Source organism: Hermetia illucens, chromosome 5 (genome assembly GCF_905115235.1).
Source record: "Hermetia illucens chromosome 5, iHerIll2.2.curated.20191125, whole genome shotgun sequence".
Lineage (NCBI taxonomy): Eukaryota > Metazoa > Arthropoda > Insecta > Diptera > Stratiomyidae > Hermetia > Hermetia illucens.
Genome location: NC_051853.1, coordinates 88,659,782 through 88,678,490, shown reverse-complemented (window position 1 = coordinate 88,678,490; position 18,709 = coordinate 88,659,782). Strand labels below are relative to the sequence as shown.

The following is an 18,709-nucleotide window of genomic DNA, read 5'->3' as shown; positions in this document are numbered from 1 at the left end:
GCTGAAATATGCTCTGTTCGCTGACAACAACCGTGCGCGGATTTCATCATCGTAGTTGTTATCGGTTGTGATTTTCGACCCTAGATAGGAGAAATTGTCAACGGTCTCAAAGTTGTATTCTCCTATTCTTATTCTTGTTCGTGTTTGTGTTTGACCAGTGCGGTTTGTTGGTTGATTCGTCTTCGGTGCTGACGTTGCCACCATATATTTTGTCTTGCCTTCATTGATGTGCAGCCCAAGATCTCGCGCCGGCTACTCGATCTGGATGAAGGCAGTTTGTACGTCTCGGGTGGGTCTTTCCATGATGTCGATATCGTCAGCATAGGCCAGTAGTTGGGTGGACTTGAAGAGGATCGTACCTCTTGCATTTACTTCAGCATCAGGGATCACCTTCTCGAGGGCCAGGTTAAAGAGGACGCATGATAGCGCATCCCCTTGTCGTAGACCGTTGTTGATGTCAAATGGTTTTGAGAGGGATCCTGCTGCTTTTATCTGGCCTCGCATATTGGTCAGGGTCAGCCTAGTCAGTCTTATTAATTTCGTCGGGATACCGAATTCTCTCATGGCCGTGTACAGTTTTACCCTGGCTATGGTATCATAGGCGACTTTAAAGTCGATGAACAGATGGTGTAACTGTTGTCCATATTCCAACAGTTTTTCCATCGCTTGCCGCTTCCTACATATTACCCAACCAATTCTGATTTTCCTCCTGTTAAGAAACTACTCTCCCAGTAGCTCCTGCTGACTGCATAACAGAACGCATCTGTTGTCTTCAGGCCTAATTCTATCATTACTCCCCCACTCTTCGTTTTCTGAAAGGAATACACTTCCGCTCCGCTATCTTGGGACTTGATCCTATAAAAGATTTCTCTGAGGTCTTCTGCAAAGGTTTTGCCTTCCGTCAGCTTAATAAGTAGTGCCGGCGATCTAGGCTTCCTTCTTCTCCCCATCTTTTCTTTAGTGCCTCTTTCGTGTCCGCCTTAATTTTGAACAAATTTTTTTGTGATGATTCGTTGTGTTGTTGCCTCTTGTCCCTCTTTACCTTTTTCTTTAAAGCCCTGGAGAGTACCTGAAATAAGTTTCCTTTGGGTTCCAATTCTTCCTTTCGGTGTTTCTCCAGTTCGCGGTTATTTACTTTTCGTGCGTGTTCTGTTACTCTTCATGTCCACCTGTAGAACGAAATTCCATCCAGGAGTTCCTCCAGCTCCATTAGCCCGTTTTTCAACTCTTTGCTAACGTGTTTCTGGAGGTACCTCGCAAACCGTATGCGCTTCACAACTACCGCGCACTTCTCAATAAGCTTTTCGCAAGATTAAGTCCTCCCACTCAGCTTATATTGAAAGCCATCTGGAAAGTTTCCACTGTGCGTCTTTCCACAACAACATCACTGCGTGGTATTGTATGAGTTGCCGCCTCCGTCGCAGGTGTCGCATCGTGGGCGTATTCCTCCCTGTTTGCATACCCTATGCTGCTTCGCTCGTTCCACCACCAAACGAGGGACGCAACACCCGATGAGACATCGTACTGCGTATAAACGCAGCCAACTTATTCTCTATTCCTACCTTCTCGTCATTTATATTGTTTTTAAGGCAGCGGACTACAATAGTCTTTAATGGGTACACCCTCGTAGGCAATGCCCCTACTCCAGTTCCCTGAGACCTGACCTGCACTGGAACTGACGGACGAATGAGCCCTTGCCCGGGGCAACGCAATCTACTAATACCGGTCCAACGCACTATACCCACCCAGGGTTTGAAAGAGGTTGGCTTCTGACACACGCCACAACTACTACCTTGGTAGAGATGGACCAATATCACCGCATCGACGTCGGCAAGTAGTTGTCGTGGCCTCTCAGTGTTTACCGCGCATATCGGCCATTAGCGGTTCGCTCTTCACCGAGAAACTTTCTCAAGGTTACTCCACCTAGGATGCAGGTATTATGCCAGCTAGGGGGTTAGAACCACTTGGTCAAACAGGGACGAGAATTCACTTGCCAAAATTGGTCTGAACATCGATGTAGATGGTAAGCGACCAAAAGGCCGACCGAAAAAATTGTTGGTTTGGTACGCTGGATGGAGATTTAAAAGCCTTGAAATTACATCCAGATCAGACATTTGATAGAACCAAATGGCGAAACCGATCACGACGAGCCGACCCTGCTTGTCAACGGGACAAAGGCTGAAGAAAAAGAAGAAGAATATCCTTCTTCGGTAGAAGTTAAGGTAACACCTTTAACATTTTTTTTGAATTGTGTAAAAGTCCAACTCACTATCCGTGAACAATTACACGGTGGTATGAGTTCTGTCTTCCCCGAAACCGTTAACCTCTCCGTAATTTGTATCCTTTTGCGTACAAAGCTCTGATGCAAGTCCTTTTCAAATTAACGCCTCTCTTTTTCTTATGCATCTTCAACTTTAGCACGTCAAGTGTTTGTCTGCGAGCCTTTTCATCCTATTTTCCTGGTACACAATATTCAGAGTGGTTTCTGGCTGTATGATGTGAAATTGGTTAAGTATACGGAAGACTCTCGTAGTTGCATAAATTTAAATAAAATTTTCACTTGCACACAGCCGACATCGGTTAGTAACGATGTGTATAAAATTTACGTATCTGCATGTCCTTCCTTCGTACATGTGGCGTGTGCTGTGATTCATAGTTACTTTTTTTTGAATATTTTCAGAGGCGATGCATTGGCGACAACATTTTCTGCACTTTATGGTAAGCTTCTGGTAGTAATGGGAATTGCATTTCCCATGGCTGAAGTCATATCAACTTACATTCCGCCTTCGTTCTATGAGGTACGTACGTATGCATGTGTTTTCACTTATGCATTGAAATGTTATTTTCGTTCAGATAAACATAGGAAAAAGGGTGGATGGTTTGAACATCGGTTTATCCTTGTAAAGATTTAGTCTAGTGGAATTTTGATAATATCGAATATGTGTGAATCTGCTGCTATGCATCCTTTGTCCTGGGCAGGAAGTTACATGCTCCCCACAAAGGTAAATCTTCCTCTACGTGTGGCTTGTCTGGAAGCATTGAGAAATTGCGACTATCTCTCCGGAGCAATAACATTGCCACGTCGACTCTCGTGTCCTTTAAATGGTTATCATCAATGTTACTCCAGCATTCCTTTCATGTGAACTTCGTCGTTTTCAAAGATAAGCCACTAGACTAGAAATAAAAGCGCAATTTTCCGGAATCACTTCCTTCTGAATCTAGATCAAATCTACACTACACAACATCTACAATGAACGTAGCAATCTAGAAATTTACTCCTATCATAAAGAATGGAAATTTCCTATTCCATAATTTGCAATTCCAAGGAACTTATTCCTTTTCATATCAGATTTCTCCCTGTGCAACGTTGGGTTGCTTTTAGGAATTAATATTGTAGGATTCGGTTGCTCTCCATGATATCTCCTCGCTATACAAATTCATGTGAAGTTGATGCTGTAAAGTCAGCCAACATTTCAGAATTCGCAATAAAGCATGGAAGAACACTTAGGACTCAACAGATGCTTCAAAAGCCTTAGCCTTCTTTCACAATACATCGCAAGGGGGGCTTGAGGAGCTTTGAAATATTAGTCGGAAAGTATAAATGTTTATGTTTGCAACGACAAGGGATGATTGCCTGAACTACAAGATCGTCTGTGCTGGAAGCGCCATTTTCCCAGAAAATAGCTACCACTCATCAATTATTCAAGCAGAATCAATTTCAAATTCGTCTCATATCTCGCCGTAATCAAGGAGACAGGTTCTGCGTTTTCCGAGCCATCGAAATCACTTCAGACCATCCACCCTTGCTCTGTGCTCACTAGATACTTCTGCATGAATGCCGCCATCACACATATCACGTACAGTTCCGACTGCTATGAAATCAAATTTAAAGTCGAAATTACTTTTTCAGGGTTTCTACCTTTACCTGTACATCGGCAGCATGTTGTTTCTTTTCTTCATGTACGCAACTCTGCTCTGGGGTCGTCCAAAAACTGTTTCGGCTGTGGGTAAGTATCACACAATATCTTTTACGTAATACACATCATAGATTCTCCCTTATCGATATATTTATAACGTCCTGATGTACACTTCGCTTCGAAATGGTGGAACAGCCTGGGAAGGATATTTGATTTGAGATTCAAGAAGCAGCAAAATTCTAGGTACCTCGTGCACACGTGCATAATTGCCATAGGAGACTGGCAAAAGTGCTTCATCTAATTGTCTAGAAATTTCGTTAAATTAACCTTGGAAACTTCATCAACTGATGAATATGGAAACTAATGCAGAATCTTTTTCTCAGTGGTAGCATCTCAAGAAGTTGTTAGTTTTCGCACTTTTAAATTGCATGAAACTCCAAGATACTTCGAAATTGTCTAAGCCATATGTTTAGTGCTAAGTGGGTTGCAAATGAGACAGTTTAAACTTAGAATGGTTAATCCGTCGCCTGATATATGATATTATTGTCCATCATAGAGGTCCCAACCCCGTTGGGGAGAGGGGGAGAGAAGAGTTAATATAGTCTGAATTGTCGTGAAGCACTTGGCGTTTCAGAGAGTAGACGTTGGCCAACTCTACCATAACTAATTGTACTTTCTATTGGCACGGGAAGTCGGTGCCCGCCTGAAGCTGCGATTGACCTGTGCCCCTGTAAATGAAGGTGTGGCGGCACATCGGGATCAGCGGAGGAACCTGGGACGTGATTCCGCCAATGGAGCTACCGGGCGAACTTGACGCTTCGCGGGTGTTTTTTTAAACATCCCTGGTTCGACTTCGACAAGGAGGCCAACTTAGGCTCGCCCAGCACTTCGAGCTTGAAACAGTGCAGCTGCCTCCGACGAGCGTTTACCCTAGTGAGGACTTACGCACATTTTTCTAGGTCCCTGAGGGTGTCGACCTCTAACGTCGTGTTTCGTGAAGGTTGACTTGACGCTTCGCGGGTGCTTTTTTAAACATCCCTGGTTCGGCTTCGACAAGGAGGCCAACTTAGGCTCGCCCAGCACTTCGAGCTTGAAAGAGTGCAGCTGCCTCCGAGGAGCGTTCACCCTAATGAGGACCTATGCACATTTTTCTAGATCCCTGAGGGTGTCGACCTCTAGCGTCGTGTTTCGTGAAGGTTGAATCGGTCGCACTTTCAAAACCGCGTCCCTGAGCAGGCGCGGCATGCCGGAGTCACTTAATCCTGCCCTGATATTGAGCATAGGGTCAGCGGGGAGCCGTAGACTCCTCCCGTACACCATCTCTGCGGGGTTGCCGGCTACCTCCTCGCCGTGAGGGGTGCGGAGGCCGAGGAGGACGAAAGGCAAGGACTTCAACCACGACGGATCGTCGCGAGCCATTAAGGCGGCCTTTATTGTCCGATGCCAAAGTTCCAGTATCCGATTGGACTGGGGATGATATGCAGTAGTCCTATGCCGTTTGAAACCAAGGAGCTTGCCTAACTCCGAGAAAAGACTATACTCCAACTGCATTCCCTAGTCCGTGATAATTACGGCAGGCACACCAGAGTGCGGGATCCACACAGAAGGCCCAGTACATGATTGCATGAGAGCTATTGCTTGTAGATGATTGCAGGGCAATAGTTATATCCATGCGATTCTCGCAAAGGGGCAATAATGTCAAGGTGGATGGCGTGGAAACGTTTAGTCGACCGAGCGAATACGCTTACATCCTTTCTTACGTGCTTGTTTATTTGGACTTCTGGTAAGCGATGCATTATCTGGCCCAGGCGTTTACGTTCTTTTTCGTGGACGGCCAGAAGTATTTGCCAGTGGCTAACTGGTTCGTCGTTCTAATGCCTGGGTGCGCAAGATCGTGTATTGTGTGAAATGCTTGCTTGCAAAAATCGGCCTTATCTGATTTCTCACAGAATAAGTATGAGTTTAAACCGAAAACAGGAAACCCCTCGAACTTGTATTTGAAGTTTACTTTCAAGCTATCAAAATCTGCGTCGTCCTTCTGTGCCTTGGCAATTGCCTTTTAATCGGCCGCGGCGGGGACTGTGACCTCCGAGATTCGAGACAAAGCATCTGCAACGACGTTGTCTTTTCCAGATATATGTTGGATGTTGGAACTCAACTAATTGATGAAGCTCAGTTGCCGAAGTGGGTGAGGAAACTATTTATCGGGTTTTTGTTTAAAGTAAGGGCTTGTGGTCCATGAACACTGTTAGCGACCTGCCCGCAGAGAGAAGCGGAAGTATTTAATGAAGAGGTACGCGCGAGTAGCTTATTATCGTAAGGGCTGCAGTCACGTTGAGCTGGGTTGAGTTGTTTCGAACAGAAGTACAACGGTTGCGAGGTTTGATTCACTGCGTTAACCGCGGCATCGACAAACACAGCTAGGGGAGCATCTGGCCCAGGAAATGCCAGTTGTGTAGCATCAACAAACTGTTATTTGACCGTTTCAAACCCCTAGACAGCCTCAGTAGACCACGCAACCTGGCGGTAATCTTTAGTTTTAGGCCCAGACAAGTAAGCGTTGAAGATCGTTATTGGGCAAGAAAACACGAAAAAAGTTCCACATGCCCAAGAGCCTTCGCAGATCTTTCACCGTGGCTGGCAGGGGAATGTTTTTGTCGCTTCAACTATGTCTGATTGGATTCCGTCAGGGGTAATCATGTGGCCGAGAAGTTTCTTTTGCACAGGTGGAATTTTTTCCTGACGACTTTAAAGAGATTGCGGGGTCTATCAAGGTCTATCAAAGTTAGCCAAATTGTTTCGCGGAATTTATTGATAAAATTAATTGTCCATTTGTAATTAGAATTCAACTGAATTCGAGAGAATAATTTGGTAAATCATTTGTCTAATAAATCTTTCAATAAAATTACTAAGGGCTTAAAAATACACTGAACGTCTTTCCTGCATGTTGTAAGAGACGACTGAAAAGGATATAAATTGGTCTGCCATCAGTCTGCAAATTTCGAAACATTACTACTACCGAATAGGAACTGATCTCACGTCGAAGACCTTTCGCTATAGAAAAGGCGAAAGTGCCCTGAATGCTGCCTTAGCTCGGGGGAGATTTCCAACGATATTAGGTAAGAATTGTCGGGCCAAGAAAAGTAGATATACTCCTCTACCTCTTGCGAACCTAATGGCAATGTGTTCTTGTACTCCCGAAAGTCCTGTCGTAGCAGATGTGAATGCGGTGTCGGGTTGTTTCAGACGGTCACCGCAATGCGCGTTGTCTTGACTTGGGATCCGGCTTCTGGGAGACTTCTGACGCCATGATTTCGGTTCAGGTTACAGAGCATCACAACTGTACAGTGCTATGCAAAAATAGAGACTTCCGCTATCGTAGAGAAAGACAGTTTCTATGAGCCATTACATACAGTTCAGGAAAGACTTCCTATAGGTGAAACTGTAATCGCTATGGTTGAGCTATATATTGTGCTCGAACATGTCATCGAGAAATACTGTGTTGGTGGTCGTAACAATGATTCTGGGAGGCATGACGCACTCGAACTCCGATATTGAGGGAAATCCCAAAATTTCAGCTTAGTGTGCGCTATAGAAAAAGGAATTTGTTATTGTACTGATGAGGGAAGTGTAAGATGCCGCAGCAACCAATGGTTTTAGTAGTATATATCGCATCATGAAACAATTTCCATGTGGTCGCAAATCTTTCGATGGCACGTTGATGGTCGACTTTTAAGCCACCACGATGACTGAATAAGTGGAAAGAATGCTTCAAGAGAGTGGAAGAAGAAATTGTTAAGATTCCAAGGAGTGCAAGAACTGGGTGCGCACACAAATCTGTGACCCATACGCGATGTCATCGGAAGACGGAAGTGGTAGTTGATAGACCATATACTAAAAAAGAGCGAGATTTACATTGCTGGCTGTGCATGTGGTGATATCCGCTCTTACAAGCTGGGCCTCGAACCCTGAACCATCCCAGGACATGGTGCCAAGCAATAGAGGGAGATGGGGGAATTTAATGAAATCTTGGCGGTCAGGTTACCGCGAAAACTGGTTGATGCGATATAGACCACCAAGGAGTGAATGGTCACCATATATATATATATGACATCGACCTCGAGCGAGACTATCACTTGATGATTGCCTGTATATCGCGTCCGCATCTTCCATCAGGGGTCAGAAGAATTGGACCCCCGAAGTTTAATACAGTCGCTTGCGGGACTCGAATATCGTTCGATGGTGGCGAACCTATCTCGCAGATATCTTGAACAGCTCATCGCAGAATACACACTTCATCCCGAAAGTGCGGCTATTGGCCACATTCCGCAAGGGCGTCATAGGATATTAGCCAAATCTTACAGGAGGCATTGAAGCGGATCGAGGAACGTAAGTAACTAAAGGTCCTTATTGCCGCTGCGAGTGGGGGCGAATGTAATGCTTCTGAGTTGCGGTACTATGAAAAATCTCAATATGTTAAGCGTAGCCCTCAACGTACACTGCATCACGAAAGGGTTTACTGTCTCTCGATGGTCTTGTGAGGTACTTTGACAGTAGATCCTTTATTCACAACGATGACCAGCTTAAGAGATGGAGGGAACATTTCACCACTATTCTCAACCACAGAATATCTTGTAAAGTTCTAGGCTAGGCTAGGCCCCCATAATATTCGGACACGGACTTCTCATGCAAACAAAAGAGAAATCATCTCGGCCATTGGTATGCTCAAGGGCCACAAAATAGCTAGGCCTGAGGGTCTTCCAGCAGGACTGTAAATTGCAGCTCCAGCTTCTTCCATACAGCGATAGATTCTGGGATTCCGAGATGTCTCCCAATAAGTGGAAAAAAGGTATAATCGTCAAAATTCCGAAGATGGGAACCTGTCTTGAGTGGAATAATTACAGCTGTATTTACGTGCTTTTCTATAACGACGAAGATAATAACTAAAATTCTCTTGGAACGCACTAAAGCGATCTCGAAAACTTAATCGACAGAAAGCAAGTTGGTTTTTGCTATGTATCCTCCTCCCTTGACCACACCAGCACCCTCCCGGTCAGGATCCTTTGAAGTAGTGTGTAGAGTTCAGATCTTTGCTTCAGCTGCTCTTTTTCGTCGGCGACAACAGGAAGTATTTCTAAAATGGTCTTCATAACACGGGCACTCCCAAGAAGCTGACAGCCAAAATGAGAACGGCATGTAATAGTGCAAATTGTGAATGATTTCATTGGATAATGACATCCTCGACTGCGCTAATGAAATCTGTCTGCATTGGTTACCTCCTTACATTCGTGCTTGACGGCTTCTTCTACATTGCTCTTTTCTATGATGCAATCAAGATTTCGGATTGCTAGAGAGCACGCGGATTCGAGGCTACAAACCAATGTTTTCACTCTCAGTTACCCTTGATCGGTTCACAGAACGTACCTTTGCTGATGCTTTGTCTGGAGGAACGCTGCAAACCGCAGACGCTTCACAACTGATGTGTCACTCTTGATAGACCCTCCTCTTCGCCCCTATTCAGTTTTCACTCGAAACCACCTGCTCAATTTCAACGGTTTCCCTTGTGCCTCTTTCCGGAACTGTAGGACTACATGCAGTCCGGATGCTGCATTACTTTGCAAGACTCCTTCTTTATATGGCTGTGCACATCCCAATGTCTCGAGTATACCAGCCCTTGCTGCTTCGCTAGGTGCTGCGGTGGGCGACGTATAATCGTGCTGCCCACAAACGCACTCACCTCTTTCTCCATCCCTACTGTCAGTTTTTTAATTTCTTTTTCTACATATAAGTTTTTACCAACCAGTCGTGTTTTTCAAGGAAGTGAATCGCAATATTCGGGGCGCCAAAGCCCTTACATCAGCTCCCTCAGGCCTAAATTACGCTCAGAGGGTCTCCAAACTCCCGCGCAGATTAACATATGGCTGGGGAAATGCGGTCTACTAATACCGGTTCAACCCACACTACCTGAACAGGGTCCCGAAAGGGCTGGCTCCTGATACACCCTGCGACTACCACCTTAGCAAAGCTAGGCTCATATCGCTCTATCGACTTCGGCAAGGAGTTATCGATTACTCCAGGGACTCCCAGTGGGTCCTAATTGGTCATTAGTAGATAATTGTTCACCGAGATTCTTTGAAGCTACTACCTAGCATGTAGGTATAACACCAGCCAGGGGATCAGAACTACTTACTTGGGCACCAGGGAGACGCACTCTCTGTATCGTAAACGACCCATTAAGGATCGCTGACGACCTCTGAAGACCATTTCTTTTTGCGTAAAGCAAGATACCCAGTTGATATTCACCAAACATATCTTCGAAAGCCTCGCTAGGATTTATTATTTTAACTTGCTTCACGCACACATCTTGGTCGCTAATCAGTTGAGAAGAGAAAAAGTTTTACCTTTGCAGTTCTTGGATCTGTAGCTATTTTTACGTTGCTGGCAGATGCGAATGCTGGCCGTCGCTATCGGAGAGAAATAGATTTGTTTGATTTGTGAAATGGCTGTTATCCACTAAAAGATACAACGGCATGTTGTTCAATATTCTCCCTCAAGCACAAAGGGCGATGTCGGCAAAGTTAGTTGGATGCCTGATATATGCATTCAGACTGGTTCTTGATGCAATCTGTCTCATAAACTTTTTGCACTCTAACTTCACTCCACATAATTTAGATAATGCAATGAACATACGACCGCCTGAAGTTAGTCCGTGGACGTACCTATGATGATATCATCCAACTTGAAGCCTGCCTGCCTCAATTGTTGAATTCCGATTCCACAGCTTCATTAACACGGACAGCCAACTCTTCGTTTTGTGTATATGGTTTTGTCGAGTCATTTGGTACTATAACAAAAACAGCTTTCCTCAGGCCTATAACACAACTCTAGAACTCTCATGCTTCCTTTTGCTTTCTCGACTTGCATGATTGAATGCACCTACTTCCAACAACATGCTTGAGAACACCAAGTGTACCAGATGCCTGTTTTACGTTATATTAGATCGCCTGATGAGAAGTTCAGTTGGCCTGTCATGGCGCAGAGTGACAGTGCTTAACATGTATTCCTTAATTTACTTTCAGGATTTGTTTCCCACAAAAATATTCTTGGTCTTCATCCAAACCGTATCTACTTATTAATTTTGGGTAATTTCATTAGAAAACCATGTGGACAATAAAAGGAAGATACTCTGCAGAAAATCACAGGTCTTTTCCCCCGCAAGGAATTTCCGAAAGACATCCCTTGGTCAATCTTGGTCCTCTTACCACAAGAACTTTCATTTTCGCTCCAAGGTCATGCTCTAATAACCGAGAGCAGTAAACTACCGCCGATTTTTTCCCTAATATTTCGCCCACACCGTAGACCTCAATATTCGTTTTTTCCTTTCTCGAATAACATTTTTGAAGTAAATATTAGATTATATATTTGCTCTGGCTTACCTACCCGATAAGATGAAATTATTCCTCATGGCTACCTTTTGCTGTAGGCTTCACGACGGCCATTGGAAAGATAGTACTGGAGCAGGGCATATCTGTGGACTGCAAACCGTGCTCCCACTCTGCAAGATTCCGGCGCAGAATAGGTATTTAAATAGTTTATTGTTTCGCATCAACGGAACTTCCGTTGTCAATGAATCTATCTATCTATCAGCAATTAAGTGCTTATATGATCCAACTGTCGATCGATACCCTGAAAGGCACCTCATTATAGGACGGCAGGCGCCTTGAGTAATCCGCTTGAGAATATTGGCAAGAACTGTGGTTAAAATCGCTCTTTTTTCGGGCTTTACTTAGCTCGTATGCCAGATACTGAAGGGTGTCACAAGATGTGGGTGTCTACAGAGAGCGGATCGATGAGTGTACGGAATTGATTTCCTCGAGTTCCAAAGCCGCGCGAAATCCTGGGAAGTTCAGCGTTTTCAGCGTGAAAAAAGGTAATTCACTATGCGATGGTGAAGAGTTGGAGAGGTGGAAGGAATACTTGCCAACTCTAGAACATCCAGTGAAGTTCCCCTTAAGTGCGTAAATGGTTAATTAACGCAAAACGATACAGAAACTGCATTCATCCATGATTATTTTCCTGAGTGGACTAAAGTACTCATTCACAGCATAATCGACTGCTCTCCGACATCTAGCCACGATTCAAATCTCTATGACACCAAGGAGCTTTGAACCGCTACCCTTCACTGCAATAGCCCCGTGCTCTAACTACTAAATCACTCGGATATGCCCAGCTCAATGGGCAAGACAAATTAGGAAGGATTATAATATGCCCGATGATCGAGCCTTAACAACCTTCCTGCCCCTGCTGTAATCACCTGCAAATTTGGAAGCCTTATTGCTACCGAAACGTCAACAATACTTCGAATAGGAACTGACCTCACGTCGAAGACCTTTGGCTATCGAAAACGGACTATGATTGGTTTCTAGAATGTGAACGAGAATTCCAACAATATATGCTTGACATTCTGGGCCAAAGCGGAGTAAGACTCTGGAAAGTACTTCTCTCCCACTTCCGGCAATGTGCTTTTGTACTCTGGAAAGCTAAGTGATATCAGATGCGGATCATGTGTCGGGTTGTTTCTGATGACTACAAGGCACGCTCTCTTGGCTGGGAGTCGTTTTATTACAGACTTCAGACTGCATGATTCCCGTCCAGGTTACGGCGCATCACAATAAGCTCCGCACTAATAAAGACTTCCGATATAGTGGAGAAGGTTGCTTTCTAGGAAGATGATGGGTGATGTGAATGCCAAGATGTGATCTGAAAACACCTTACTTGGACATGTAATGGGGAAACGGTCTTGCAACCGTAGAGATAATGGTGGCAGGGTCGTGAATTTCTGCAACTTTCACCGCCTTGATGCCACATTATTCTTCCACAGAGCCTGTCATAAGGTCAGTTTGGTTTCAACGAGCCGACCTCGTACGAGCAATCAGATCGATCACTATGCGATCAGCAGTAGATTTTAGAGTTGCCTCTTGGATGTGCGTAACAAGAGAGACGTTGATATCTGCCTCGAAACGGATCACCATCTGATGGTCGCTCCCGTTCGCTTGCGTGTTGCGCCCGCCATTTCTCACAGAGGTGGAGTGTAAAATCGACTGCTTTTATAATTCAACTGTGGGAGAGCTATTTTGCGAATTAGACGCAAATATACTATGTAATTCACCTGAGAATATCGATGATCATTCGGCTGTCATCAAAAATGCTCTTTTGTCGTATGCTACACGGGTCGTCGGCCGCGTCCCGAAAGGGCGTTGTTGGATCTAGCTACGGAACGGAATCGTGAAAGCGAATCGATGAATGGATTCGCGAACTCCGATTCCGCCGTGATAAGTGAGAATTTGCTATTGTGCTTCTCAGGGAAGCGGAAGATGCTGAAAGAGTTTGCATGTGCTCAAAAATCTTTCGATGGTCATGCGATAAACGTTGACGGTAGCCTTCTCACCCACGATGATGAGCAAATGAAAAAGTGGAAAGAGCACTTAACCACGGTTCTTAACCGTATCACATCCGGTGCGATTCCTGCTCTTGTGGATGAAATGGCTAGACATCGTAATATGCGGATACGGACTGTTCCTCCAAGGAGAAGAATTTCGGCCACCAATCCACTCAAACGGCCGCTGGGATTGATGGTCTCCCCACAGAGTCAAAGCCAGAGTCCTTGTCACAAAGATAATAGATAAAATAATGCAACGCATCAACGAGCATCTCGAAAGCTTGATCCTGGCCTCTTTCTGCTCTGGATCCTCCTGCATTGACCACACCAACACTCTACGGATCATATGGGAACAGTGAGCGGGGTTTAGATCTGCTTTTTATCGATTTCGAGACAGCTTTCTATAGCGTGGGCAGGGACTGTTTCTGGAGTGTTTTGAGCAGGAGGGTCATTCCGGAGAAACTAATAGCTATTATCAGAGCGACAAATGATGGCGCAAAGCGTCACGTTGCTGTACTGAGGTAAAATCTGCGAGGATTTTGGGGTCCAAAGCAGAATCAGTGAGGATTGCACCTTGTTACCGATATTATTTCTTCCTGCTGTCGGCGACGTTCTTCATGTTACCTTGTCCGGAGCTCGCGTTACATTCACATTCACTGTAAGCAATTTCTAAAATTTGTATGCAATTCAATAATATTTTTCGAGTACTTCCCCTGATTGTGTCTTGGAATTGCCATTATTTTGAAGTGGAATGTACTCACCTACGACCACATATCATATACGTACATATGTTTATATATACACAGTGTACCCTCTCGGGAGCAAATTCTTCTAAGGGGCTTGTTGACGTGAGATTGTTGGGGCCAATGTATGATTGCGTTAACGGGAACAAAGATAAGGGGGATGACAATTCCCTGAAGGTTTACACGCTATTTTCCCATCCTTAGGCCATTTCGTACGTGTTATTTCCCCCGACCTGAAATTTTCGCACTGATGAAAACTCCGTCAGCCAACAATGTCGCCGAATTTCATCCCCCCTTCTCCTCACGTCGTATTAGTTTCTGCAGTTTCTTATTTCATTTTTTATCACATCGTCTTCCCTGTCTAAATAATATGAGCGCCTTCGTTATCACTGACACGTGTACATAAGGTGTTGTCTTACAGGTGATATAAAACTGCTCGAAATAGCTGCTAAGCCTTAGATATCATGTTTATTAGTATTTATGAGCGTATTGTGTTCTTTCCAGGGAAAAAGTCAAAAAGACAGTCAAAACAATCATCCACAACTAGTGCCTCGGATAGCATGGAGGAGTCGGATACAGAGAGTGGATCCTGTGGCACAAAACATGTTCCTAATGTAGTAACGGCAAGGAGACCGTCGCTATTGCAACCACTTGGCAGACAACACCATTACGGAAGTTTTTATTTGCGGATGGGAGCTGTAGGTAAGGTATTACAAATAAATATGAGAGAAAGTGTTTTTCGTAAGTTGAGTGGGTGAAGGCCACTTGTTTCATTCAATGTCATCACAGGGAACAAAATCCAAGCCAAATTAAAACTTTGATTCTCGCTCAAACATAGCAAAATTAATTTCTTTGTTTTTCTAAAAGTGAAAATATTTTTCTTGAAGGACATAGGAAGGGAGATGAATTTGGGGATATAATGATCTTTAATAAACACGTTGAATTGAGATAGTCAAAAGCCCATTTTAGTTTACTTTTGTCAACCAGAAAGATAGGACTAAAGCAAATATGGGAGCGAAAGTAATAGTGACCGTGCGGGTAATCCCGTACCTAAGTGCGATTCCTTAAAAGTGTGCATTGAGGCGCATTTATCGCAATGCTCACCAATTTTGGGAAGGCGAATGAACTTCTTATCTATCACTTTTAATACGTAGTATCGTTTTAATAACCTTCGCATATTTTAAAGAGATCGCCACAGATCAGCAATTGGACGATCCTGGTAACCCCCGTCCTTCTCGGAAAGACGACAAAAATACAAAAATAAATCAGCTCGATTGCATAGAGAGCCAAAGTATGTACTCCGGAAACTCAAGATTCTCTCGATTGATTTACGTTCAACTTCGGGTGAAGTAAGGAGCGGCTTTTAGAGTGATTGCCAAACTTGGTATCTGTTAGGCCTAAATATACATACAATATGCACTTTTTCCGAAATACCCCTAATTTGACCAGGAAGGCACGGCAAAACAGTTTTTGAAGCTACACTGACTTTAGAGGTATATTACCCACAAAAACTACCCTCGACTTACCCCCTGCTCCCTCGAATTATCATCATCTCACAGGGCGGGGTTAGCTATTTTTTCCTTTGTCCGAGGCTCTTAAATCCCCATCCAGCGTATCAAGCCACCGTTGTTTCGGCCGGCCTTTTGGTTGTTTACCATCGACTTCGATGTTCAGACCAATCTTGGTAAGTGAATTCTTCTTATAGCGAATTACGTCACCACACCATCGAAAACGCGCCTCCCGCAATTTTTCCACGATCAGTGCAACTTCATATTGATTACGGATATGATCAACGCGTGTCACGCCACTAGTCAAATGCAACATCTTCGTCTCCATTACCCCAAGACGCCATTCATTGTTTTTTATAATCGGCCGACACTCAGAATTATAGAGGGCGACAGGACGGACGAGATTGCGATAAACTTTAGGTTTAACACGTTCGTTGATACGTCGAGACCAGTTGTGAAACGCCACTTCATCCATGTTTCACTAATGCGTGCTGTAATTTCATAACGCAGTTCTCCATTGGGTGATAGCATTGATCCGATATATTTAAATCACTCAGTTCTGGGCAGGTCACTGCCACTGACAGTGATAGTGCCTGCTCCATGAGGATCGGCCGACAGACATTCAGTTTTATTCAAATTTAATCTGAGGCCATGTTGCTTCAGGCGATTATTCCTTGGACAAGTTGCTCGGGATTATTTTTGCTATAAGAAGCTAGGAAAATATCTGCATAAAGCAGTTTATAGGGCGCTGGGCTTTGGATGGCCCGTGTGACAGTGCCAATAACAAGAACGGTTTTGATACAACTTTACTTTTCGGATGGTAGTCGAGCAATTTAACCCAGCGCATGAGTTCTTCTGGCACTAGGTGTCGTCGTAAAGCATACCAGATGAGTTTGTGACGGCTAGATCCCGAAATGCAATGTAAACAGGGCGATGCTGGTGTTTCTCCATGAGTAACCGCATAGCGTGTATTGCGTCAGTAGTCAGGCAGTTCTTGACAAACCCGGTTTGATTATTTGAACGATGTCACGAATACGATTATCGAGAATGCATTCGAAAATCTTCAGCACAGCAACTGGATCGGGCGGTAATATAAACTTTCTGGGCACTACCTTTCTTTTCAATATTGGAACAATGGTGCTTCTCAATAACCCGTTTGAAGAGTTCACTGCGCCCAAGCTGTGTCGTGCGATGTCGTCAGGTCCTATTGCTTTGCTTTATTTCATTTGTTTTACCGCTTCCTTGACTTCAGTGGTGCTGACAAGTGGAATTAGTTTGCGGAATTGGAAAATGAACAAATTCTTCCATTGAAATTAGCTCGAAATGTTTTCACCATCTATCCATCATGGCTCGTTTCTTTTCACGTACGTTCATTTGAACATCGTCATTCCAAAGCCGCGTATCTCGGTTTACCGTTGCCTGATTGGGAACGCCGAGGTTATATAGGCCACGTTGTAGATCGCGTCTTTAATTTGGTTCCACGAATCTTCTACATTCGTAATGGTTGGCAATCGCGCGAGTGAGATCCTTTCTTCTTTCTTCTCACCGAATAGCCACCATTTAATGCGCTGCGGGCCAGTGCGTTCCTCACACTGTTTTATCGGTGGCTTGATTCTCAAGACAGCAATCAATGGCCGGTTGAGGTACGATGGTCTAATATGGAATGGCTTTGAAGTTTTCTTTAAGGTCTCATGGACACCTTTAGAGACGGCAATTCCAGCACCGTTCTAAGTGTGTGGTTTACCAAAATATAGAAGTTTATAGTCATTTTTACTGCATTCGCGTTCTATGTTGCAGCTTTTGCCACCCAACCATCGAGTTTCTTGTAGAGCGCAGATATCAATACGCCATTTCCGAAGGACTCTTACGAGTTTCCCCGTCTTTCCAGTGAGGGTACCAATATTTAGCATCTAGACGCGGTTTTGGTTTCTTCAGACTAACTTACCTCCTGATAACCGCTTCCAGGCCCGGCCTGTCACTAGTACTTTACCTAGAGTTTCCACTAGTTTTTCCCTTCCGGGCCCTGGACCTGTGAGACACCATCACAGTTTAACGAGGTAGAGGTACTCACGATATTCTCCGTATCCGTTGTGAAACTGGGAGGGATTGTAATTAAGCTTCCATCTAGTCTCTCTAACAACTCCTGAAATGCAAGGAACAGTTTGCATATCGTCCCTTCCGCATCGTTAGCTATTATAGATTCTTTCCTTTCGACGTTCTTTGTCTACGGCAAAAGGAGGATGCAGTCCACCCTATATATATACGTTATTTCATCTACCGATATGTCAACCAGTATCACTCCCGACATAACGACGGCTACATCAGTTGAAAGGGGCCTCCAGGGAGAACAAATCTTGAATTCACTAACTTAGATAGATTGTAATTATATCATGACTCTCTCGCATTCGGCATGCCTTGGATGTATTGTAGGAAGCATACCACCCGCGTTGTTTTAAAATTACATTCGCATCCGTAATCCCCCTCAAACCTTTGATAGTCAGCTTACGAGTGACTCAGAAGCGAGAATAATTGATGATGAAGAGTGCTTTCGTTGCCTCCCTCACAAGTATTAGACCAGTGCTCTGTAACCAGCCCTTAACAGCGGTAATTGTTTCGCATATGAATAATTCCCCATCTTCGAAAACCATAACCAGTGCTATATCATCGACATAATCGATCACCGAGGTTTTTTCCGGAGCGTGGAAGCTGAAAACGTCATTTTAAATGATGTTAACACTAGCGAAAGCAGCGTACTCCTTGGATCCACCACTGTTCTTCTTTTTCTTCAGCCTTTGTCTCGTTCACAAGCACCTGTGCTATCGACAATAGCAGGAACATAGCTAGGAGTAACAATTACCACCAGGATCTTCCGTCTAGAGTTCTAATTGGTCCAATTAAATTGCTCATGTCCAGAGTCACCATCGCTCAATATCTGTTTGTACCGTCTTTCCCGCGAATTGCATCCTAGACCAAGCCCCTAAAAAATTCGACGACATCAATTTTTAATCTAGCTGTATGGAATCGGCACTAGCAGGCAAAATGGCGAAGGAAGCAGGCAGGAAGTAGTGTGGAAGGGACAATCTTTTGTAAATGACCGGTTCC

General features: G+C 44.3%; 1 protein-coding gene across 1 annotated transcript in view; it reads left to right on the top strand.

The window, feature by feature from the left end:
- The window catches only part of LOC119657742 (proton channel OtopLc), a 165,559-nt gene that overhangs the window by 124,967 nt on the left and 21,883 nt on the right, over positions 1-18,709 (top strand). Inside the window, exons 3-5 of the mRNA XM_038064786.1 lie at positions 2,681-2,798; positions 3,911-4,007; positions 14,604-14,801. Coding sequence (XP_037920714.1) covers positions 2,681-2,798; positions 3,911-4,007; positions 14,604-14,801 — 413 coding nt within the window. The remainder of the gene's footprint in view (positions 1-2,680; positions 2,799-3,910; positions 4,008-14,603; positions 14,802-18,709) is intronic.